This window comes from Solanum tuberosum, unplaced genomic scaffold, assembly GCF_000226075.1.
Source record: "Solanum tuberosum cultivar DM 1-3 516 R44 unplaced genomic scaffold, SolTub_3.0 scf00243, whole genome shotgun sequence".
In the NCBI taxonomy this organism is placed as follows: domain Eukaryota; kingdom Viridiplantae; phylum Streptophyta; class Magnoliopsida; order Solanales; family Solanaceae; genus Solanum; species Solanum tuberosum.
Genome location: NW_006239166.1, coordinates 161,675 through 186,518, shown reverse-complemented (window position 1 = coordinate 186,518; position 24,844 = coordinate 161,675). Strand labels below are relative to the sequence as shown.

The following is a 24,844-nucleotide window of genomic DNA, read 5'->3' as shown; positions in this document are numbered from 1 at the left end:
CCACTGATTCTTGAAGTGAATCTATCGTAAAAATACTATAAATCATGATAATTGACAACATAAAATATTTAAAAAATGTTGTATGTGGTAGTCTTATTATACCTTAAATAGCGTCAAAGAAAGTACAACTTTGTAATAAGAAAACTTATTTCTTTATCCACGCAAACAATCGCTTCAAAAAACTCCGTTAGTAGCCCCAAAACATACCATTTTATATTATTGGGGCCCGTGCATAGCACGGGCAACATTATCTAGTTTCATTATAAAAAAGACTCTGATTTTTAAATGAAATTTAACTCGATTTATGAAGTCTCACGAAATTTCAATGTCTACTATATCGGTGGAAAACACTTGCACTTTCTCTAACATTGTTCAACTCAAGTCCCAAATAGGAAGGCCCCACGTATCCAAAGGCGCCTCTATTATTGAATTGTTCTTTGATGAGAGATCCATCATTACTCTCTTTCACTCCAGTGGGCCTTTTCTATTTCTCTCTATCTTCTTCCCTCTCTTCTCTTCCTCATGCCCAATCTGATCATTATCTTGTTTCCCTGTCTCTTTCCATCCTCTTTGCATTTTAAACTCTTTTTTGGTAAGACCCCTTTTTAATTTTTCTACTTTATTATTGTTAGATTTGTCATCATGTTATTATCACAAAATCTTTTTACTAAGATTTCAACACCAACCCAATAAAGTATTTGGCTTGATGTATCAATCTTTTCTCACTTTTAGTCCTTTTTTCTTAGTAAAGATTGCAACTTTTTTGTGTCATTAGAAAGATGGTGTACTTTTTTGTACCTTCTTATGAGAAATTTTGGCTTGATGTATCAATCTTTTCTCACTTTTAGTTCTTTTTTTCTTGGTAAAGATTGCAACTTTTTTGTGTCTTGAGAAAGAGGGTGTACTTTTTTGTCCTTTCTTGTGAGAAAGTTTTAGTGTATTGTCTATCTTGATGATTAAAGTTAGGATCTTTAGCAGTTTTTAGAAGATCCATAAGCTGACAAATTTTGTTTTTTTGTTTTCTTTTCAACAACAAAACAAAATAAAATGAAAATAACTGTAAAAGAGCTGTATGGATGGATAATGTCACAAGTAAGACAATAAGGAGGTTGAGTAGAAAATAGAGCACATGGATTGTTACTGTTCATATCTTACTTCATTTTGTTTAATTTGTTTGTTTTCATTGTTGATGTGTTGCTCTATGCTTTTTCCCAGGCTATGATGTGTATATTGTGTGAAATCTTGTGGTAGCTTTGTGGATTGATGGGTGAATCCATTGTGGAGACTACTGCTGTCAAGCACAAGGTACAGTTTTTGTGTTGTTTGATTTGTTAGAAGTTATGTTTCTTTGAGTATGTTGTGTTTGTTGATTCAATGTGTTCTTGGAAAGTTAGATCTTCATTTTCGTCCTCGTGATAGTATTGCTCAGGGAATTTCTTGCACTTGGATTATCATGTTATTTTGTTGTAGTTATATTTCTTTTTTCAGCATGCTTTGAAATGATCTCTATAGTATTTTGACATGACTTCTTTACTCCTGTTAATTTTTTTTAATTTGAGCCGAGGGTCTGTCGGAAACAACCTCTCTACCTCCCAAGGTAGGGGTAAGGTCTGCATACGCTCTACCCTACCCAAACCTCATTGGGACTATACTAGTTATGTTGTTGTTGTTGTTTGTAGACCTTGTAAGTTTTCATTGTGATTCTTGTTTGAGTTTATTGTTAAAGTACAGAATTGGTTTTAATGAACAGATGGGTGACTCAGTTGTGTCTCATCCTACACTTGAAGTGTCAGTTTCTTTTGGAAGGTTTGAGAATGATGCACTTTCTTGGGAGAAATGGTCATCTTTCTCCCCTAATAAGTATCTGGAAGAAGTTGAAAAGTGTTCAACACCTGGATCAGTAGCTCAGAAGAAGGCCTATTTCGAAGCACACTACAAGAGGATTGCTGCTAAGAAGCTGGAACAATTAGAGGAGGAAACACGGCAAGTAGAACAGAAAATGGAACCTCTGTGTCCAGAAGTAGCTGAGCCCAAATCTGGAGATGTGACAGAAAATGGAACCTCTGATGGTGATTTCAGTTCATCCAAGGGTGAGAGATCTTCTGTAGATGAGCAGCAAATGTCAGTGGTAGAGTTGAAGAATAGTGATGCAGTGGATGAACCAAAGGAGGATATTACTGTTGATGTGGAGTGTGATAACTTATTGGTTACCAAAGCTAAGGAACTTACTATCTCAGGAATTGATGAGTCAAAGGATGATATTTCTGTTGATATAGAGTGTGTTAGTCCATTTGCTACTGAAGCTAAGGAAGGAACTGTATTGGGGATCGATGAGTCAAATGAGGATATTTCTGTTGATGTGGAATGTGATAACTTAGTGGTTACTAAAACTAAGGAAGAAACTATTTTGGGAACATGTGATCAAGGAGAATTTCATAAGGTTGAAGAGCGGAATCCTGAAAAAGGATGTCAAGTTAGTGTAGTAGAGACTCCACAAGCAAATACTGAAGCACAAAAAGCCTCTCTTAAGAAAAGCAAGACCCCTAATGCAAATGTAAAGAATGTGCCGCGAAAGGTGATATGTTGGAACTTTTCTGTCAATTGGTACTTCAAGTATCTTATTGATCCAAGTTGCTACTATCCTGTTCTTGTGCTCCTTTTTTTTCTGTTGTCTCTTCCCTGTTATTTATGGAATCGTTTCTTATTCATGTTCAGGCATACACTCCAGAGGCTCGGGTATCCGTTGGAACAAAGAAGAAACTGACATCACCTGTGGCAAAATCCTCAAGAATTTCCACTCCAACATCTAAGCAAGCGCCAACTTCTAAGGTCGTTACTCCATCTCAACCATCAGCAAAGAAGGTGAATGGAATGTCAACTCAAAGAAGTAATAATACTCCTTTGGTACAACACAAGAAACTAGTTCCTGGGTCATTTGTGTCGCCTTCTCAATCCTCAAACAAAAAGTTGAATGGAGCAACACTTTCTCAATCCTCAAACAAAAAGATGAATGGAGCGACGCCTTCTCAATCCTCAAACAAAAAGTTGAATGGAGCAACACCTTCTCAATCCTCAAACAAAAAGTTGAATGGTGCAATGTCTTCTCAATCCTCTAACAAAACGTTGAATGGTGCAGCATTGCAAAGGAGTGTAAATTCTCCAGTGCTAGAGGACAAGAGAGTAGTTCCTACATCATTACACATGTCTCTCCGTTTGAGTTCCCCAAATTCTACAGCTTCTACTAATACAATGAGAAAATCTTTGTTCATGGAAACGATGGGAGACAAGGATATTGTCAAACGAGCATTTAAGGCATTTCAGAATAGTTTTAGCCAAGGAAGATCTGCTGGAGATATGACATATGATGTACAAGATCAGGTTCATCATTCAAACATATTTGTTTCTCAATGAGTTCTTCTGCCTTCTTATCTATCTGGTCCTCGAATGTTATTTTTTTCCATGTATAATTCCTTAATGTTTCACTATGTATTTAGCTGCTGCTTCTATTTGTTTGGTTAGGTGTCGTCAAAAGGATCCGAGCAGAAGATTTCACTTTCTTCGACTCAGAAGGAGAGTGAGAGGTAATTCAATTGCTTCTTTCAACTAGCTTGTATAGGCAACACATACTATTTTCTTTTGAGCTCTTGCTTACAACTTGTTTGACATGATTGTTCTATGTAGTTGAGTCTCATAATGAAACAGGAATACGAAGTATTTTTCTTGTGCATTTCAACTAAGTTGCCTAAGAAATTTTCTTAGATAAATTGATATATGTATTAGGCACCAATCTTGTCTTAAAAGTTGGTTTTGCACTTTTGTTTCGGAAGGAATCTGGGGGAGGAACATATTTATAAATGGTTAGATTTTCCTTTGCCAAATGAAAGATGAGGAAAACCCTTTATCCAAAAATGAATGCTGAGGAAGACTGTCAGGAGGAGACTTTCTTTTGTTGGAATAAAGAATGAAGAGAAGCTCTTTCCCCGTCAAAGTTATACTTCAGTGATAGTGATCAAATTAGCTGACTAGTAACAAAAGTTATGTAGGAGGAGATAAGTTAGTCTTTGCATTCCACGCCCACAACCCAAACCCAAACCCAAACACACGCCACCCACACATAGAAATGTTCTTTTCTTCATCTGCGTCTTTCTTCACTAAAACTCATGCTTCAATAGCTTTTTACACTTAAAGACCCACAGACACTTGTCGGTTTTTACTCGCCTCCGATGACACTACTAAGGACAAACATTTCCATTTGGAAAGATGTAGTTGGACTTTCTGCACAAAAGACACTGAAATTCTCTCTCAACTTATTATTCATACAGATAAAGTAGTTTCCTTGTGACCTGTAGGTCACGGGTTCGAGCCGTGGAAGCAGCCACTAATGCTTGCATTAGGGTAGGCTGTCTACATCACACCCCTTGGGGTGCGACCCTTCCCCGGACCCTGCGTGAACATGGGATGGTTGTGCATGGGCTGCCCTTTTTATTATTTCATACAGATGATAACTATCCCTTAACGTAACCGGTGTTTTTGAAGCCAGTTGTTAATTAGGGAAATAGATCTTAAACGTGCAAATAATTATTTACTTCTATGACAGATTAAGGAAGACACCAGATAAGGTAATCACTCTAAAAGGCCAATCGACGACTCGTTCAACCTCTTCGTCATCAGGGTAAAGATCTCAGAGATTCTCTTGTTATCCTTCTCATTATAACTATAAGCCAACACTTCCTGTTATTTCTTGAATTTTTAAAGTGCGCCACCAGACGGTTTCTTTATTTTCATTCCAAGTTTTTTTCCGTTTAAACCATTCAAAACTTTCATCAGTAGTAGCCCCTGCCTTTCAGGTGAGGGATTATGGTTTTTGAAGTTAAAACTGTCTGTTGAACTAAATGAGGGGTGCTATAGGGAGTTTGTATATCTTATCTATCTTCAGAACTTTCATTTCGTCCTCTCCGTTCCTCCCAAACAAGCAAAGAGTAATACAAAAAGGTTGTAGATAGAGGTATCATTCTGTTTTGAGAGGTCTACCTTCATACCGAATATTATGTAGGTTGACTCCTTCCTCTGCATCTCTTTAGCTTAGTGTTGTGTATTACCTTTTCCTTCTGAATGATCTTTGAGCGATATTTTTGAAATCGCTTAGACTGACTGCAGAAGTAAGTGTGCACGGAAGAATATCCATCAGTTATTGTTCAAGTATGCTTCTATAATTCTGTGGGTACTTCAACTTATTGAAAGTTGTTGAATAAGAACTTCATTTAGTGCTCCCCTTTGGATCCTGCTCTACAGAACCTTACACTAATAAATCTTGTAACTCTTGCAGTTACTTTTCGAACACAAATTTGTAAAACTTCATGCCCTGGGCAGAGAGGATCAAACACATTCGCATAGTTATACTGGCCTCAATTATGTGCAATCCCACTAATCAATTTTTAGAGTTGTAATTCATTTGCATACGTTAAGAAGTTCAACTTCATTTCGAGCAGGGCACCTAAAGATGCTGGCGTGGAGAAGAAAAGGGTGAATTCTATCAGAGCTTCTACTGGCTTGAGAATTGATAGATCAACTGATAAATGGAAGGAGGTATTGCAAAATCTTGCCTTCATGTACTTTGTTCTTATATCTTTAATCCAATTTATTTAACCTGCTTTGCACTTTTATCTTTCGTCTCATTTTGCTTTACCCTTAAAACATTGAAGTTCTACGTTCCAGTACTCAAAAGAGAGATGCAACAGTGTTCCTTCATATTGTAAAATAAATTTAGCATTGATGCGATATCTCCTAAACAAACTACTGATTATCTGGTTTACATATTTGCTTTGAAATAGTTAAAATCCAGTTTACTCGTCAGTTTTGGTCTTTCAAATATGACATGCAAACTAGTTAAGTTTTCCTACTAGTTTGAATGGAATCTGCAAGCTTGAAAAAGCATTTTTGTTGTCCAAAATGACATCAGAAAGCTAATTAAACTCTTCGACAAATCTTCACCTCCAATGCTATTTGTTTTAAGCAACAGAGCTTGCATAACAAGTCCTCAGCCATGATGTGTAAAGACTCTACTTCTCTTTGAGTTGGAGAGCGGTTAACCTTCACTATTCGAGTTTTTATTTAATTATTAATGTCGTTGAGCATTCCAATTCACAGGAGGTTACCAAAGGGAAGATCAAATGACCAGGATCAAATAGGTGAAATTTGAAAGTACACCTCTACAATCAGGATGAAACTTGAACTTCAGCATTAGCATGGTGGTTATTTTGTTGAGGAATGCACCCACTGGATCAGTCGTGCACGCAAGATATTGGAGCTGTTTTTTTGAAGAACTTAGGCAAGAAGACCAAGTCATGCATTGAAACTGCTAGCTCAGCCGCCTATTCTCGTATAGATCTGGTGTATCAACACTATGCTGGACTCCTGAAACTATCCTCTTGTTATTTTTGACCATTAAATTCCAGTCTAGTGAAGTCATTTAGGTTTTAATTCTCTTATATTATATAGCATTAGATCTTGTCGCCATTGTGTGTAAAAATGTACAAGCAGAAGGTGGTTTCCATGGTTTTAGGTTCCATTGTAGTATCAAAGTTAATGTATGATAGGGTGAAATGTGTTTCATATCCAAAGTTAAATTTATTTTATATGGTATCAAAGTAGCGTAAACATTTGGATTCAATGCTTTTAGTTCATGTGAGCTTTCTTGATAATATTGCACCTAATTTTCATGTGGGTTTATGATCAGTGTTTGGTTGGTTACACATGGTTTTGTTCAAGCATGTGGTGGGAATATGGGCTTATTTATACAAATATTCTTTTTTCATAGGCCATCATTTAGATTTTATCCCTATTTTATAACTAGAGCAAATATAGATCACATATTTCTTAACCTTACAGATAAAATTTTAGACTGTTGTCTAATTGTAGCAACTTACAACATTAGAGATGCAAACTGTAAATTAATACAACTTCAAAGGTTCAAAATCATAGATGTGCAAAATCCAATGAAGTGTTTCCCATCATGATTCAAATGAAGTATTTCCCATCGGAAATAACGTACCCAGTAAAATATTGAGTTTGCAGTCCTTACCACTAGAGGTAGAGAAATTGTTTTCAAAAGACCCTCAACTCAAGCAAATCATAGTAGTAATAAATCGTTTTAAAAAATAGTGAGTAGGAACATGACAACTAATAACACAGCAGTGTGGCACATATATGGAAGGAATCATGACAATTGCCATCTCAATTGAATTTAGTCCAAAAGTTGAACGATTATCTGCCACTCCCTTTATCAAATTCAGGTGCAGTTCACAGGAAAAGAAGGCATGTACCAGAAACATCATCTGTCGAACTATAATACTGAAAAGGAAACATAATAAACCTAATAAAGTTAAACTCACTACACTTCTCTTTGTACAACGTAGTGACATAATAACTATGATGTAAATTATTGTGTCCACAGTAAGCTGGCATTAAGACCAATAGCCGCTCGCAGTTGTCCAGATTTGGAAAGGAATATACTGTATGCTACACTCTGCTAGACCCTATCAGGCGTGAGTTTGATCATCCCTTCCGAGGTTTGTTACTTCAGATGGAAACAATTCGGTGTTCTGTTCTGGTTTAGACGAAAGCAATTCATTTTCCTGTTGAGGTTCAGATGATAGCAATTCTTTCTTCCCTTCTGGTTCAGACGGAAGCAATGCATTGTTCTGTTCTGGTTCAAAGGGAAGCAATTTTTTCTTCTGTTCCAGCTCGCCTGGAAGCAATTCATTGTTCTGTTCTGATTCAGATGGAAGCAATTCATTGTTCTGTTCTGGTTCAGACGAAAGCAATTCACTGTTCTGTTCTGGTTCAGACGGAAGCAATTCACTGTTCTGTTCTGGTTCAGACGAAAGCAATTCATTTTTCTGTTCTGGTTCATACAGAAGTAATTCATTGTTTTGTTCTGGTTCAGACAGCAGCAATTCGTTCTGCTGTTCAGGACTTCCATTTTTCACACCAAAAGCTAGTTGTATTGAGCGCCATGCTTTGTGGTAACTAATGTTCAGTCCATATCTCTTTCTCATTTCTTCCTTCACAAAATTTGGTGTCATTTCTGTTTCATATTCAGGTAGAAGCTCACGGATGTAATCAGATATGACCCTTGATGTTGCGTGCCGTTGTTGGTCAGGTTTAAACACATCAGCAGAGCAAGTATGGTTTTTCGCATACTTACAAATCCTGAATAATGCAGAATCACTGATCCGTGAAGAATGCAAAAACCAACGGCAATTGTCATCATAACACTTCAGATAATATCTTTTTTTGGTTGACCTGACGGTCTTGAATTTGAAGTGGTTTCTGATTGCGCTATTTGTGAAACATTTCTTTAAACATTCTTTGTTCTCAAACAAAGATCCCACAACTATTTCATCCAATGAAGCATCTTCTCTCAAAATCACACCTGACAAATCATCTCTTTTACTCCTCGATCTTTTTCTTTTTTTTGATACTTTTCTGTTCTGGACCCTTTTTCTCAGTTTCATACCATGAGATGATTTTGTTTCCAGAGGTTCAAACTCTGATATAGGCTCAACTGGTATCGATGTCTCATCTCTTTCAATCTGCATTTCCTCTTGTTGTACAATATTGACTACGGACAAAGAATTGTTTTCCACAATATCAACAATGAAACGGGAAGTTTTGAAATTTGGATCATTTTTCAACAAGTAGATGCAAGTAGTAACTTCCTCATCGTTTGTTACTTGCATTCCTTTGCTTGTGTCTAGATTCGAGTCAAACCAAATATTTGCTTTAATCTCACCCACTTTCAGTTTCAGAACCTGAAAAATCTTCTCGACAAGACCTTCAAATGTTATCCCATCATTCACAAGAATTAGCTTTATCTCATGATCCAAATACTTGTTATCTGTAGTCCATTTGCCATTGTAAGCAATATAGATGCAAACCCTATCCATCCTGCATCAAATGAAACAACCCAACATACTAAATACTTGCAAGCATTAGCTTTTAAAACTAAATCTAAAATCACAAATTTTTCGGTGATTAAAGAGCACTAGCTTTTACTTCTTAATCTTAAGAGCCAAACGTGCACTAAGTACTTCGAATCAACAACTACGCCTCAGTCTAGAACAAGTTGGGACCAACTATATGAATCCTAATTTCTTCATTTAAGCTCATATCATATCATATCATCATCATCATAACAAACAAAATTAAACTAAAAAACATGTATGTATATATATAAATAATAGTAATGGTAATAATAGAAGGTTCATACGAGTGTAAAATATATCCTCAACTAATTCTTTTTCTTCCATTGCGCCCTATCTTTAACCAAGTCTATATTTATACCAAACATTTGGAGGTCTTTTGAAATCACTTTTTTCTATGTGATTTTAGGTCTACCCGGTCCCCTTTTAACATCTTCACTTAGTGCATCTATAAATACACATAATATGTCTAAACCATCTCGAGCAACCTTCTCACATTCTATCCTCAATGTCAATGTGGTCGTTTCTAATTTTATCTAATTTGGTACAACTGCAACATCCATCTTAGCATCCTCATCTCCGCAACACTTACAGGCCATAGCATCCCAACATTCACTACCATACCATATAACATAGTCAGTCTCATAGTTGTTCAATAGAACTTACGGAATCCTTCTATCACATAACTCCTCGGTAGCACTTCACCATTCAAACCATTCAGTTTTAATCCTACGAGTAACATTTTCATCTATCTCCCAAAATTCAATAGATAAAAAATCAATTACATACGCATAGCCCTAGAATAAAAAAGAGGCGCAACTACTAAATAAACCCTAATTTCATCGTTTTCAGAGAATCAATGCACGAAAAATATGAACCAAAAAAATTAAAAATTAAACCAAAAAAAACATGAAATAATTACCTGAAACAAAGTAATCCAGAAGAGAAACGGATGTTTATCAGGAAAAAAATTGGCGAAACATTGAAGAAGAAGAAGAACGGCGAGAGAGAGAATGAGCTCCTGATTTTTTTTTAGGGTAAAGGGCTTTTGTATTTTGACTCAATTAGCCCCTGTATTTTTAAACAAAACAATTATATCCCTTTAATACTATAAAAAATAAAAATCTTCACAAATTTATTTTGTACCCTATATAGTAATATTTTTATTTTAAAACCAATCAATTATAAGGGAATATATATATCTTCTTTTTTTAGGAATATGCATTTTTTGCAATATATTCACAAGTTGTTTGATAAGAGATATACTCAATTTTTCATTAAATAATTTTCTTACACTTTAAGTATATTGGTCAAATGTTTTTCTAATAAAAGTAAGAATAGCATCATTACACATTTATCAAGAATTTGCTGGAATAGGTGATATAGCTATTGATTAAAATAGCTATAAAAATATTGAATATGAAAAATATATATTGACTAAAAAAATAGGAGATGTAAATCGTATAGACAGAATTCTCCTGCTATATTGTCTTCATTATCATTAGTGGCTGATTGTTCTTCTTGCTTCCCATTTATTATAGGTACTATATTTGGTCTGATTTTGACTTTTATTTCTTAGACTTGGAACACTAGGACTGTTTTAAAGTTGTCATTTTATTGAATAGGTCATGTTATATATGTCTCTTAAATTTTCTTTGAATTTGTGGGATGGGCTCGTGCATGTAGGCTTGGGTCTTCTTAACGTGTGTCATTTAACGACTCCTTTGAATTTGAAATCACTACTTATATACCCGGTATTGGCCATAATTCACAAGAACATTCTGTAGTCTTAGTAAGAGGGGGAAGGGTTAAGGATTTCGAATCCCCAAATGTGCATCTTCGAGTGTTTCAGCCGATTTCCAATCTCCCAGTATCAATATTTCGGCTGCTCAAGCCGGTATAGGTACAGAAGTGGCTACAACGGAGCAGCTTACTCCTGAGATGGATTTACCGACACGGATTCACCACAACTTATGACTTCGCCAATGGGGTAAACGAAGGCTAACCCGTTCTGGTTGTTATGACTGGTAAGTCTATCGAATCGTTGCAATTGATGTTCGATCCTGAAGAGAAGGAAAAGATCTTCAGAAAGTAGGGATTTGAACCAATATTGCTTTTGTGACTTTCCCTTTAGTCGATCATGACGGGAAGATCCCGCTGCCCCAGGATCTCGACACCCCTCTCAACAGAACTCATTTGGTTCATCCTATTGGTGTGACCCATCCGAAAGAAGTATCTTCCAAATAAATGTGAGAATTCCAATGAATTTCAATTAACTTTCTATACTTCTAAGGTTAAAAGGTGAAGCTTATTTCTAGTGGTAGTCCGTTGGATCTTAGTTTTTTAAGGATTAGGTTCTAGGTGCGGGTTAACTCTTGAATTATTCGGATCCATATATGGTAAAAGTAGTAGCTTAGTTGTTCCCACCTCGCCTTACCAAGTGTGTATGTGAGAGTAGTTTGTGTTGAGCATTTTGGCATTGGTTAATCTTTGAGGGTAGTTCAAGACAAGTTTTAAATGCCCAAAGAGGGAAGAAAAAGTGGTATCTATTATAGATCCAAGTAACGGTGTTAAATGGGCGGGCTGAAGATATTAAAATGGGTTGGATCCTGACCCATTCAAGTTCACTTTGGGATCAAATGAGATTAAAAATGAATTGGGTCTTGACCCGCTTAATCTTAATAATTTTAATGTGTTGTTATTTAAATTTTATAACTACAATTTGAATTTCAACTCAAGATTTTTTAATATATTTTTTTAAAATTACAAATGGATAGATAATTCCTAAAAAATATAAAATAAATAGTGATTCATACATTCAATACAGGAACATACATTACATCAATGCAAATAAAAAGTCTTAGAACGAGTTGAAATTGAAAATTAAATTGGGTTCAATTGAAGATATTAAAAAACTTGAATGATATGAGATTGAATCCAATTCAAATTATCTTGAACCCAACCCTTCAAATTCTGGACAGATTAGGCGTATTTCCTATAGTTGGGCTCATTTTTGACACCCTAGAGCCAAGTATTATGGCATGTAGGTTAATCTTTGAGAGTAGCTCAAAGTGATTTATAAATTGATATATAATCTTAGATCAAGAAAAATGATTTAGAGAATAACTAATTAATGTTAAGGGTAAAACATGTTAAAAGTTATGATTAAAAGTGTAAAATCTATTTTTGGAATGCTGGACTAATAAAATTTAAGCATAGCTTTTTGATGATGCTAAACTTCTTTTTTTTTTTTTTTTTCAATCCTCACAGTACAGAGAAGAGATATAAGTAGAGATGTCATGTTTACATAATCAAATTCAGGTGGTGTTCAATTATTTTACGTCTGTTCCAACTATACCTTAGAAAGGTCTTAGTAAAGAAAAACTTTTTACATCATACAGATGGTGAAGAGACGAGCTGCGACGTTCATATTATCGGATAGTATAGGATATGCCAGTTCAAAAATGTTCATAGATAGTCCAATAAATCTTCTTGTTTCTGCAAATCCCATGTCACTATCTTCCCGTCAAGTCCTGAAATGTTATCGAGGATTAACATGAATCTCCGGTTACAGAAAGAGGCTTTCGAATGAAGTATATAATCCATATAAACTAACCTGAAGTGGTGAAACGGGTGACACTAGATTTTCTCTGTTTGGCAAGTGGTAATATGCAACTGGGATTCCAAGATAAAGAAAAGAGTATTGTTGTAAGAACTATTAAAAGCTTAAATGGAAGGCATGAACAAAATGTGATTTTGTTGAAATATTACTTGATACAGTTGTCATGAGCGCCTCTTGACTGCTCAACGTTGTTGCTGGCTGAAAACTTTGATTGACCATAGAATTTCCCAAATGCTTCCGAAAACTGTCAAATATATGGAGATGAGAGACAAATAAAGAGCCGTGGTATATGGATGACACAAGTAGGAAGTCGATCAGAAGTACCAACTGTACTAGGCCTAGGTTATAAGGTCACGGGATAGCTGTATAAGTGCACTGCTCTAGCCCATCAATTAAGTTTAAAGGTAAGATAATTTCAGAACTATCTTTGGGATAAGTACCTGTGATCCATATTTGGCACTTGAAGATGCTGATTTCCGTTCATCGAGGAATCTCAAGAAACTCCTGAAGCATAAAAAACAAATTTAATTAATTACCTCCTCAAAAGTAAAAGTAGATTGATGATTTCAGCAATGGTTAACCTTAAGAGAGAATAGACAACATAGAGACAATGGTTAGCCTTGGATTTCAAAAAAGCTTTTGATTTGGTCATCATAGCTAACTCGGGTTTCCAAAACAAAAGGGCAGAACACTTGGTGACTTACCACAGTGGGCCGGCTAAGACCTGGATAGATTACCTACTCCATAAGAAGTGTGATCAAGGTTTACGCCAGGACCGCAAGGTTATCCCGATCAAGAATCTTACAACCCAATATAAGCTTATGGATTTAGAGATCAAGAGGAAGAAGATGATCAATCCTTGATCAACTGGGGAGGCTTGACATATGTCAAAGCTTAGGAGATGGGGGAGAAGTAATGGCTATTGGGGAGTAGTGGGGACGCGGATAATATGTGGTCTAGGACAGAAAGTTACATTAGGCAGCTAGAGAAGTGTTAAGGATTTCGAGGGGTAACTTTGGTTGACATAAAGGGGACTGGTGGTGGAATGAAGAGGTTCGACGGAAAGTGAAAGTCAAGAATGTTGCGATAAGACGTTAGTGGAAAGCAGAAACGAGGATAAGAGGAAGAATGGGGAGAAGCATAAGACAACGAAGAAGGAACCAAAGTTGGCAGTTACGGAGGCATAAAAGGCAGTTTTTAAGCACTTGTATGAAGAGCTCGAGACAAAGGCCGGGACAAGAAGTTATATAGGCTTGCCAAGGCAAGAGAGAGGAGAGCTCGTGATCTGATCCAAATGAAATCCATCAAGGACGAAAATGACGAAGTAATAGTAGAAGAGGCACACATCAGAGAGAGATGACCGACATATTTCCACAAGCTCTTAAATGAAGGGGGACTTAGAGCACTCTGAGAGTCGTGGATATTTTGAGTATTGCATGTGCATTAAGTCTACGGAGGATAAGCGGACAATTCGTAGGATGAGGAAGGGAAGAGCGACCGGGCCAGACGAGATCGCAGTGAAATTTTGGAAGAACACAAGCGAAGTAGGTATGAAGTGGCTAACGACAATGTTTATTGTCATTTATAAGATCACTAAAATGTCTGAAGAATAGAGGTGGAGTACAATGATTTTGTTGTACAAGAACAAGGGCAGTATTCAAAATTGCAATAACTTTAGAGGTATCAAACTACTGAGCCATACTATGGAAGTCTAGGACAGGGTGGTAGAGATGAGGATGAGGAGGGGTTTGTCTTATTTTTAAGAACCAATTTGGATTTATGCTGAGATGATCAAACCATAGAAGGCATTCATCTTGTAAGGAGATTGTTGGAGTAGTATAGAGATAGGAAGAGAGATTTACATATGGTGTTCATTGACTTAAAAAAAGCACATGACAAAGTCCCTAGGGTGGTTCTACGGAGATGTTTAATGTCTATAGGTGTCCATGTGGTATACATTAGGACAATTAAGGACATGTACGATAGCACCAAGACCCAAATAAGAACGGTGTGAAAGACTCGAAACACTTCCCGATCGTGATAGGGTTGCCCTAGTGATCAACTCTTAGTCTGTTTTTATTTGTCTTAGTGTTGGATGAATTGACACGACATATACAAGGGGAGGTGTCGTGGTGTATGTTATCTGCAGATGGCATAGTACTAATGGACAAGACGCGCATCAGAGTTAACAATAGGCTAGAAGTTTGAAGAGAGACCTTAGAATCTAAAGGTTCTAAGTTGAGTAGCACCGAGACAAAGTATCTGGAGTGCAAGTTTAGTGACGCAGCGCATGAGGTGGATGTGGAAGTGAAGATTGAAAAAGAAGTCATCCCTAAGGGAGGAAGTCTCAAGTATCCTAGGTCAATAATCGAAGGAGATAGGGAGATTGACGGCGATATCTCACAATGTACTAGAGCAAAGGGGGACGAAGGCTTGCTTTAGAGGTGTTACGTGATAAGAGTGCGACACCAAGGCTTGAAGGTAAGTTCTATAGAGTGGTTAGACCTTAAGAGTGCACATGGCTTGCACGTAAGTTTAATGGATGTGTGGGCATACTAGAAGAGATATGATTAGGAACGAAGTTATACGGGGCATGGTGGGAGTGGCCTCCGTGGCGTACAAGTTGAGGAAAGTGATTGGTTCAGGCATTTAAAAAGGTACACAGATGCACCAATTAGGAGGTGTGAGAAGTTTGTTGTAGTAAATTTTAGGAGAGATAAAGGTAGGCCGAAGAAGAATTATAGGGAGATAATTCATCATGACATGACACATTTTCAGTTCACTAAGGACATGAACCTAGATAGAAAGGCATGGAGGTCAACGATTAGGATAAAAGGCTAGTAGATAGACGAGTGTGGTCACACTTTTATGTGGGAGAAGCAGGGGCCAGTCTTCTCCTCCTTATAAGTAGTGTTATCAGTACTCTTATAGTATCTAGTATCATACCCTTTCCAATTTTTATTACTACCTTCTTTTTCAAATTTGTTTTGATAACACATTTTTGAGTAGAGGGGTCTATCGGAAACAACTTCTCTACTCCACAAAGGTAGGGTAAGGTTTGTGTACATCCTACCTCCCTAGACCTTACATTGGTATGTTGTTGTTATTGGTATAGCCGTATAGGTATTTCATGTAGGTCCTTCAAAATACAATAAAGTGGATAATCCCATGCTGGATACTTAGCCATACCCACATTGGAGAATTGACATACTAGGTACATGTAATATAAACCAATTTTAAGTTTGGGTTTAACTATAAGTACAACTACATTTAATCAAGTAGTTTACTGGCATTCAAGAGGTTAAAGCAAGCTTCAAGAAGAAACAAGGTAGAGACTAGAGAGTGAAACCTTCTTTCACTACATGACTAGCACTTCCCCAAGCATTTCAACGTGTCCTTAAAAAGAATACACAATTTTGCATAGAAAATGGAGAATTGATATAGTGTGAGGCTTATAGGAACAGTAATGAGTTGCACCACTCTAAAAAATTATCAGTGATCACCAAAGCAACACCACCACCCCAAAAAAAAAACGAAGAAGGAAAACAAGGAATAATAGAGACCAGGAAAGGAAGCAAGCATTGCGAGTTCCAGATATTCAACATACATACCAGAGTCCACTTTCATCTGCCACAAATACCATCGGGTTGCAATCAAATCCCACTCCAACAACCATCCTTTCAGAAAGAAACAATACCTGCAAGAGAAGTCTTGATTACACAACAAATATTAAGGTCTAACAAAGATGAAGTAAAATGAGATGGGATTCTGACCCACATCACGAAGAGGCAAATCACGGATTGCTACACTTTGTGCTGCAGCAGAGGGACCAACTTCATCAACAAAGTATATCATTGAGTTATGACCTGAGAGACCATTCAAAACCCAACATCTAAGCTGCATTAGTATTACATGCAAAATTTTGGGTACTTAGTCTAAGACCAAGAAAAATAAAAAATAGAACAATTGAGCACACAGTATGCGAATATGCAACCAAAATGAGACAGTTGAGGCACTGCCAAAAATAATGCAAAAGCCAAAGAAGCAAAGAAAGGAATATCTGACCTACATATGCTAAGGTATTGCCACTTGGGGACCAACTGACACCAAAAGCCCAGCAAAAGCATAGATCAAGCTGGACAATTTGCTGCATTTTAATATGAATAAAAGGATCTATTACTCTTTCTTTGAACATATAATGAAAATAGGACATATGAATGCTATCCAGAATTCTTTTTTTTAAAAAAAAACATTAAATGAAGATTTTCTGATGTCTGCCAGCCAATTCCTTAGAATATTATCTTGCAAGACAAAAAAAAAATTCCGAAAGAAGAAACGAGCATCATCTATTAATACCACATGTCACTGTCAAGCTTTCAGATAGCCCGTTATAGGCACTGTCAATCAATCGAATTGAAGGAAAATGTTACCGGATTTAAAACAGTTAAAAGCACAAAAAATACACGTGCTTGAAAAGGCCGAAGTAACATCAACAGAAAGGGGGAAAGAACATAAGAATATGAAAACAGAGCTACTCAGTTTGAATTCAAAGCTACACGTGACATTTTAAAACCGATTTAAGAAACTTAAATAACATCTATTCAACAAGTAGGCATGGCAAACTATCGTAGCAATTATATCTCTGATAATCGACATGTCAAAATATACAGAGCTGTATCTGGATTGGAAAAGTTGCACATGGACAGAAGAGTAGAATCATATGGCTTTCAGGGCTGGGCTAGTTTAAAACCATTGAATAGTTAACAGTTATAAGAGGAGTTAAGAGAGTTCAGAAAATTGGACTCGTTCCATGCCCATGACACGTCAGTGTGCTCCTGGTTTATAAAATATCTGATATTTCCACAGGAGAGTGAGTGAAGGTCGACTTTATTTTGATTAAACAAGAAACTATCTGACTCTGTTCAGTGCTTCAGTTGGCAAGAGAGAATTCCTATTTAGTCAAACACAAAAATTATGCGCTCCACTTTTTTAAGATTACCATTTACTTTCCCAATGAATAAGTTAGTATATTTATGAAGCTCTCGTCTAGTTCACTCAACAGGGGTATTTAAAACAAACTTGTTAAGGGTAAGATATGAGCCAGCTTTCTTTGAACATAAACAAAAACAGAAACGGGGTTACAACATAAGATAAGATTCAGACCTCTCCAAATTTGGTATCTGCAGAATTCCCCATTGCAGAGTCTCTGTCCATTGAGTGAGAAATTGTAAGAAACCGTGATAATATTGAAGAAATCTAACTGTATGGAGGAGAACATAATTTTGAGAAACATACTTTGCATCGACGCCTTTAATGAATGTTGAAAATACTCTACATTTGCCATCGGTGGACGTTGTTGCTAGGAGAACCTGCAGGAATATTTTTACCAAAATCGGTTCAAAGTGATAACGTACAAGCTAACCTTTTAAATTAGAAAAAGCTACTGATATATAGTAGCAAGTGTATATAACATTTAGTGGACCATTATTTTCTTGATACACGATATATATATATATATATACACACACACGCGCACGCGGTTGGGTCGCACAAAGTATCAACAAAATGGATGATATAACACAAATTCCCAAGTTCTAGTAGCTGAGATCTATGACCAACCAGTAGGGGGTTAAAATACTCCTTCGCATTAACATCAAGAGAGATGTGGAGATAATATAATATCTTCTACATCAGCAGTCAGCAGGAGGATAGCTTTTATTTTCAAGATCACATTTTATCTTTTTTAATAAGCAACATTACCATCTTCCTGTTAGCTCTACACTATAATTACTCATAACGCGGTTTAGCTTCCACTAATTTAAGGGGGGGGGGAGAGGAACCAGACCATCAACTCTGACTCTGATGCATTTCCTAAAGCAAGTTAAGTTTGAAATGTCTTATTCCAACATCTATAGCTGCCTTCAACTTCTAAAATACTTAAGCTTATGATACATGTGGGGATTGCCATGATCATTGTGACGTTACTTAAGATTGTGTCAATAAATTCATAGCAACTGGTCTGCAATATCAATGGAATACTCAAAAAAAATTGAAAAGGAGTAAAATACTCAAAATGACAAAGCTGCAAGTCAAGAAAAAGGAAAGTACTCAAATCCTTTGCAGACAATATTTTCCAAATAACAGTGCAACTATTTAAATGAATGCTGGGTATCCTTTTGCTGCTACATGATGCAATAAAATAGAGAGAAACAGACGCACATTATTTGGATGCCAGGCAATACTTGTTACAGATGAATCATGCCTTTTCCTGATAAGCTTACTCACCCACCTGTGAAAAAATAAAGATAAAATTAAACATGTTCCCGTAAAAAGTAAGTGTTACTCCACTCGTAGTGATTAGTATATGTATTGGCTTGTGTATAATTGAAAATGCAAGATGTCAGTATCTCTTTTCACCTCAGAGATTAATCATATAGTTTTTCATTTGTTCATCACTACTCAAAAAGTTTTGCCTCTATACACCTATGGATTGACACAATACCAAATTCACAGATAACATTGTACTATGCATGAAGCAGACAAACAATGCCATCAAACGAGGAGTGGGACTCTTTTGGTTCATCATTAGTCATAAAGTTTGCTTGGTGTATACCTATGGATTGACAGAATACTAAATTCACAGATAACATTGTCCTAAGAAGGAACCAGCTACACTACATCAACAAACTAAGAGTGAAATATCAGCCACTGAAAACTGTTATTAGTCTAAAAGGCCAGTATTTCAGTAATGATACGGTATGAACAACTTCAACAGAAACCCAATCTACAGTTTACTGAATGTAATGATGAATGATGAAATCATGAATCGAACCATCGAATTGGAAAAAATGGGTGCACTATCGTAAAGCTTGGTATTGGTTAAGTTCACGAGTTGGAGATAAGAGGACTAGAACTGCTGACATTTGTTGCAGGGTAAACCACCGCCACTAAGGTCCCCCAACTGATTCTACAATAGAGATCAACAATAGATAATAACTCCCCACCGAACACGGCTTAAACTTTCATAGTACTGTTCTCTCCAAAGAGCAACTCAGCAACTCTTCTCAAAATCTCATTTAACAGGTGCTGGGTTGGAACCCCATTCTAGCTAAAGATTCTTGTGGTTCTGGAGGATCCAACTAAAGGAGAACCAGGAACTGAGGGCTTTCACCCCTTTCTGCCAGACTCTTTGGTCTTAAGAACATTGGTTTTAAGAATGAGTCATTGCCCTTCTCAGACCCTGACAGCCCATTTGTGCATCTAACTAATGTGACCTAAATATCCACACATTCTAAGGCATATGATAGCATTTAGATATAAGAAACCATACGTGCATGTCATTCTTTAGCACTGAGTTTGCAAAGGATTTAACTTGTTCAGCTATCACATGGAGAAGTAATGTTACCAATTAAAGTTTTTTTATCAGGTAAAGTATGATCCATTTATTCAATAAGCGTCCAGGGGAAGCCTCTTAGTACAAAAAAAGAGTTGCTTCTGTACATTCCTGGTCTCTTAGCTAAAAACTCAAGGAGCTGACAAAATCCAAAAACAGAATGGGAAATATTACCAGTTATTTTCTTGCTCGTAGTAGCATATACAAACAGTTTTAGCTCCACTTCCAACAGCAAACTTGTTTTCTGCAAGACAAATTTGATAAGCTAATGAAAAAAGCGAAGCAAGTTTATGGTTTAATGTCAGAAATATGCTAGTGAAATAGAAGATTAGAAATGAAGCTCAGTTGCGCATGGTCTGTGACTCTATATAAAATCTTTTAAACCGTGTACACTTCGAACATAAGATAAGATGAATATTGATGACTGGGTTTTGTAAAATTTGGAAATTCCAACTTAAAATCAGTGACCCGCATGCAACAGAAAAGAGCATACAAAAAGAGGTTAAGCCATATGTGTGGAGCCATTTTCACATAGAACAACTTGCCGAAGAGAGGTCTACGAATTTGTAATGGATGTTCTATGTGTGAAAGAGACACAGAAGACACAAACCATCTTTTATGCATTGATCAGTGGTTGCTCAATTGTGCAATATGTTCCTACATATCTATGAGGTCAAGTGGTAATGCCCAGGACATTGAAGGATGTATTGCTTGGCTGAAGAGAGAGGACTGAACAAAAGCAAAAGGAGGGTATCAGAGAAAACATGTTTGGTGGTTTTTGTGGAAAGGAAGAACTCTAAGATGCTTTGAAGGAAAAAAGGATGTCTATTCAAGAACTCAAAAGTACCAGTTGACTTTCAATATTTGCCATTTGGTGTAATCTTGAATGGTTGTTTTAGTTAGAAAGATGTTACAGTTCAATAATGTTTTGCAAGAGTTATCTCTGATCATGGAGGGTTTATCCAGACTTTTGAAATCAGATCCACTGTTTTACTTCACATAATAATTTAATTTATTTACTTCATCAAAACAAAATATAAATAGAAAAAAAAGGAGCATAGAAAAGAATTAAGACAGACTTGACTACCTTTTGGACTCCACTGCACACAAAGTGCTGCACGATTCAGCCTGAGAATAACCAGAGTAGGAACCCAACCTGTCGCTTCTTGGTTCCAGACATATCTACAGAGAATATTATTCCCTTAAGCAAATTAATTCATAATAAATGCCCCACATTGTGAAATCATGGAATACGCACATGCATGCACACATTCTCTCTCTCTCTCTCCCACACACACATACCCCTTTCATCCTCTTTGTATTTCCCCCACTCGACCCATATTACCTTAGTCTTTTTTCAAGTCAAACTGAACTATTGTACACACATTAAAAAGAATCAATTAAATTAGATTAGAGAGACTAAAATACAGAAAGATCCTACTACAAAATGTGTTATACCGAGCAAAGAAACAACTCTGTAGCTTAGTCAACCATATAGATTGTCACAGACTTGTGTATAATATATTAAGCTCTACTAGAAAAAGCAGAAGAGAGATACTATAGCCCCATCCGGGTGAAGTGGCTTTAAAACACCTTAAGAAAGAAAACCCCTGATTCTAATCTTCACAGATATTACTTTGAACAATGAATTGATGATATCAGTTATCACCTATTTAATGATGTCAAACTCTAAAAATTCAAAGGTTGATAGTTACTTACGAATTACGGTCATGAGAAACAGTGACTATTTTGTTGGATCTGTAACTCCAATCAATACCAGAAACAATTTGGTCATGCTGCAGCATAAAGGAACCGTAAGAATCAAATTAACAACAATGTTTCAGCCAAATGGAATTGAAAAGAATCATAACACTGCGATACGATAATAGAAGATAAATGATGGATGAAAAAATATCAGAATGAGCATAGATTGCCGAAATCATATGGAGTGGAGTTCTTTTAAAATTTTATCTTTATCAAATAATATAAAATTAAAGAGGTTCTCTGAAATTTTCAACAGCACATTAATAGACATAGAAGCTAATCAAAGGAACGCAACAGGCTTTATTAACGTAAAAGTGGTCCTCTATCCAAATATTTGACTACTAATCCTTATGGAGGAAAAAGAGAAAGAGTGCAAGGTAGGCTGGAACATGCCTAAGAGCTTCTGCAAAGCTGGTACATGAAAGGTTTGGAAAAGGACAAGCTGATCACTTGGAACTCACTGCCTTCATTCCTATGGTGGATCATCTGGGTAAAAAGGATCACTAGAATTTTCTAAAGAAAAAGGAAATCAGTTAGCATTAAGTACAGACGCATCTCTTAGTTCTTCTTTGGTTGTGACATGGCAATTGCATACGACATAGAAGTCATGGTAGATTTTTTGGGCTCGTTTCACTTTGCTGCACTTTCATGGACTATCTTTTACCAATCAGAAGAAAAGAGCAAGTAACGGGAAGAGCATCCCAGCTATAACCAAAAATACAAAGTTATAGGCAGACAAAACAAGAGACGCCACCAAGATTTTGTCCTTTTAACAAATTGATAACATGAAGAGATGATATTAAGAGTGTTCGTCAGACTGTTCCTAACAACAACGAAGTAACAATATTATAAACGGGAAGAGCATCACAGCTAATAAACCAAAAATACAAAGTTATAGGCAGCAAAACAAGAGACACTACTGAGATTTTGACCTTTTAACAAATTGATTACATGAAGAGATGATATTAAGAGTGTTCGTCAGACTGTCCTAACAACAACGAAGTACATATTTATAAACGGGAAGAGCATCACAGCTATAACCAAAAATACAAAGTTATAGGCAGCAAAACAAGAGACGCCACCAAGATTTTGACCTTTTAACAAATTGATAACATGAAGAGATGATATTAAGAGTGTAACTCAGACTATATTTACCTTTTGAAGAACATGGACCTTCTCCCACTTGTCTTCGGATAGTTTATAAATATGTACTTCGCTGTTGTTAGGACAAAATGCAATCACTGCAAAAGCAAGTTATACAGGCATTAGCAACTCATTCCATCTAATAACATCACACAAACCAAACCACTACATATCACACAAAACATACCTTATTACTAGTATATTTATACAAATGCACCACCCTCACTCACACGCAGAATATAAATTTAGATTATTAGTGGGTTAAATCACTGCACTCAAACTACCCTTTGTTGCAATAGGTGCAATCTTAGCATAAATACTTGCAGCCAAGGGTATGGCCAAGTGGTCAATGAGTAGAGGAGAACTATGAGGTCTCATGTTCAAATTCCGGCGGTGAAAAAATACTAGGTCATGTCTAACCATCTATCTAAGCCTTGATGGGGAGAGTTACCTGATACGTGCAGGTATGCAACGTGAAGCTAGGGGGAGCAAAGGGTTCATTGCTACAAAATTACAATGTACATACAAGGTTAAAATTATAAATAATTGAATTCCATTAGCTTCTTTGTTAGCTCAATTCTTTATATTTTAAATCCCCTTAGCGAAATTCCTAACCCCATCACTACTCTAATAGAATAGTCGAACACACCCAAGCATACCCCTATTTCATTGTGTATACAAACAACGACAGCCAATTTCCAAACCTATCATTGCATAACCATTATGAATGAGCAAAACACTAGAAAAGGTAAAAAGTAACTCATCCTATGATCCTACTCAAAAAAATAAATTAAAGAAAAAGAATCTATCTGCTACCCACTTTGACAAAGGCCGAAAAAAACGAAATTCTTGTTGAAAAAAAAATGTTTTTAGCACCCTCTGTAAATGAAGCTCCGCCAGAGCAATACAGCTATGCTTCAAAACTTATTGTATAACAATTCAAAAAGATCCTTTGCCAGACAATAATTAATTCATTCGAATTAAACTGATGAGTAAAAGGAGAAGTGGTTACTGGATAGGTCGGGACTCCAAGCATGGCAAGAAATGCACTGAGCAAACTTATGTACTGAAGTTGCTGCCATTAATTTGCCTACAAAATGATCAAAAAAATACGATTAGCAGTGAAAATGGAAGATCTGAGGAGAGAAAAAGAAGGATCTATACCTGTAAAACGAGATCTAGAATCCAAACGCTGAGTAATTTGTAGTGTATTTGAAGAATCCAAAATGCTTCGATCAGCAGAAAAGAAGAAAAACTGTGGGGTCGTAAACAACAATACTCCAAAATTACAGGACTGAAATGACAAAATGAGCTTAGCTAACTTTTGGGCCCAGATAGTGGCCCGGTTGGTAGAAGCCCACAATTAGTCTTTTGACCTCTGCTTGTTTTATGGACAAAATTTTAAAATTAGAAATATTATTGAAACTCAAAGGCAATCCATGTAATTAATGATTAATGTTAGTCGTGAGTGATAATTATAGCAAATTATAGCTATGATGAGTAATTAAGTAGTATAAATTTACTTAGTCGCATAATTTTTCCTTATAAAAATTACTTCGGTGAGTATCTTTTACGAATTCTATCGGATTGATATGATTTGTACTTGTTCAATTGTTCATGAAACGTCAATTGATTAACACAATATTATGTTGTGATCTTATCTTATTAAATTATTCACCAATTCTACTACATTGGCATAATTTTATGTTTGCTTTGTTATTTACGAAAACTTATAAATTGACATGATTCTTTTATTTTATCTATCTTTTTAAATTAGGCAAAGTTATATTAGAAGTAAGACTCGATACTGTCTTTATTTTACATCTCTTGTTCAATTATCCACAATTTTAGGAGTGATAAAATTTTATGTATATTCATGGTACTTATCTTATTCAATTATTCATAATCTTTATTAAAGTGGCATGAATTAGTGCTACA

At 36.1% G+C, this 24,844-nt stretch overlaps 3 protein-coding genes across 8 annotated transcripts; 1 reads left to right on the top strand and 2 right to left on the bottom strand.

Annotated features, from left to right (window-relative positions):
* Positions 1–448: 448 nt before the first annotated feature.
* Positions 449–6,667, top strand: LOC102603767 (uncharacterized). 6 transcript variants are annotated; one of them, XM_015313329.1, is made up of 8 exons: positions 449–592; positions 1,216–1,305; positions 1,751–2,575; positions 2,716–3,378; positions 3,520–3,581; positions 4,598–4,672; positions 5,490–5,586; positions 6,148–6,667. In XM_015313329.1, exons 2-8 carry the CDS (start codon positions 1,264–1,266, stop codon positions 6,172–6,174), a joined length of 1,791 nt encoding a protein of 596 aa, XP_015168815.1. In that variant the 5' UTR covers positions 449–592; positions 1,216–1,263; the 3' UTR covers positions 6,175–6,667. The 6 variants fall into 6 exon arrangements, with proteins under 6 accessions (XP_015168815.1, XP_015168820.1, XP_015168819.1 ...); XM_015313333.1 differs by lacking the exon at positions 449–592 and adding an exon at positions 599–745; XM_015313332.1 differs by lacking the exon at positions 449–592 and adding an exon at positions 752–862.
* A 542-nt stretch (positions 6,668–7,209) lies between these two features.
* Positions 7,210–10,044, bottom strand: LOC102603426 (uncharacterized). The gene is made up of 2 exons (XM_006357215.2): positions 9,907–10,044; positions 7,210–8,949 (listed from the first exon to the last, which is right to left on the bottom strand). Exon 2 carries the CDS (start codon positions 8,946–8,948, stop codon positions 7,539–7,541), a length of 1,410 nt encoding a protein of 469 aa, XP_006357277.1. The 5' UTR covers position 8,949; positions 9,907–10,044; the 3' UTR covers positions 7,210–7,538.
* Positions 10,045–12,267: 2,223 nt separating this feature from the next.
* On the bottom strand, positions 12,268–24,174 carry LOC102582777 (actin-related protein 2/3 complex subunit 1A-like). The gene is made up of 16 exons (XM_006357151.2): positions 24,071–24,174; positions 23,919–23,996; positions 22,919–23,004; positions 21,719–21,795; positions 21,087–21,181; positions 20,174–20,243; positions 18,826–18,895; positions 17,902–17,975; positions 17,770–17,812; positions 16,672–16,753; positions 16,384–16,472; positions 16,218–16,303; positions 13,047–13,110; positions 12,756–12,850; positions 12,601–12,659; positions 12,268–12,517 (listed from the first exon to the last, which is right to left on the bottom strand). Exons 2-16 carry the CDS (start codon positions 23,986–23,988, stop codon positions 12,453–12,455), a joined length of 1,125 nt encoding a protein of 374 aa, XP_006357213.1. The 5' UTR covers positions 23,989–23,996; positions 24,071–24,174; the 3' UTR covers positions 12,268–12,452.
* Positions 24,175–24,844: the final 670 nt, after the last annotated feature.

Bases quoted from the DNA above. Each gene is read 5' to 3' on its own strand.
- LOC102603767 (XM_015313329.1), top strand. From the start codon at position 1,264: ATGGGTGAATCCATTGTGGAGACTACTGCTGTCAAGCACAAG. The intron at 4,673-5,489 runs GTAAAGATCTCA...CATTTCGAGCAG, and splicing joins TCAACCTCTTCGTCATCAGG to GGCACCTAAAGATGCTGGCG. The intron at 5,587-6,147 runs GTATTGCAAAAT...TCCAATTCACAG, and splicing joins CAACTGATAAATGGAAGGAG to GAGGTTACCAAAGGGAAGAT.
- LOC102603426 (XM_006357215.2), bottom strand. From the start codon at position 8,948: ATGGATAGGGTTTGCATCTATATTGCTTACAATGGCAAATGGACTACA.
- LOC102582777 (XM_006357151.2), bottom strand. From the start codon at position 23,988: ATGGCAGCAACTTCAGTACATAAGTTTGCTCAGTGCATTTCTTGCCAT. The intron at 23,005-23,918 runs GTAACCACTTCT...TTGCTTTTGCAG, and splicing joins TTGGAGTCCCGACCTATCCA to TGATTGCATTTTGTCCTAAC. The intron at 21,182-21,718 runs GTAAGTAACTAT...TATTCTCTGTAG, and splicing joins GTTTCTCATGACCGTAATTC to ATATGTCTGGAACCAAGAAG.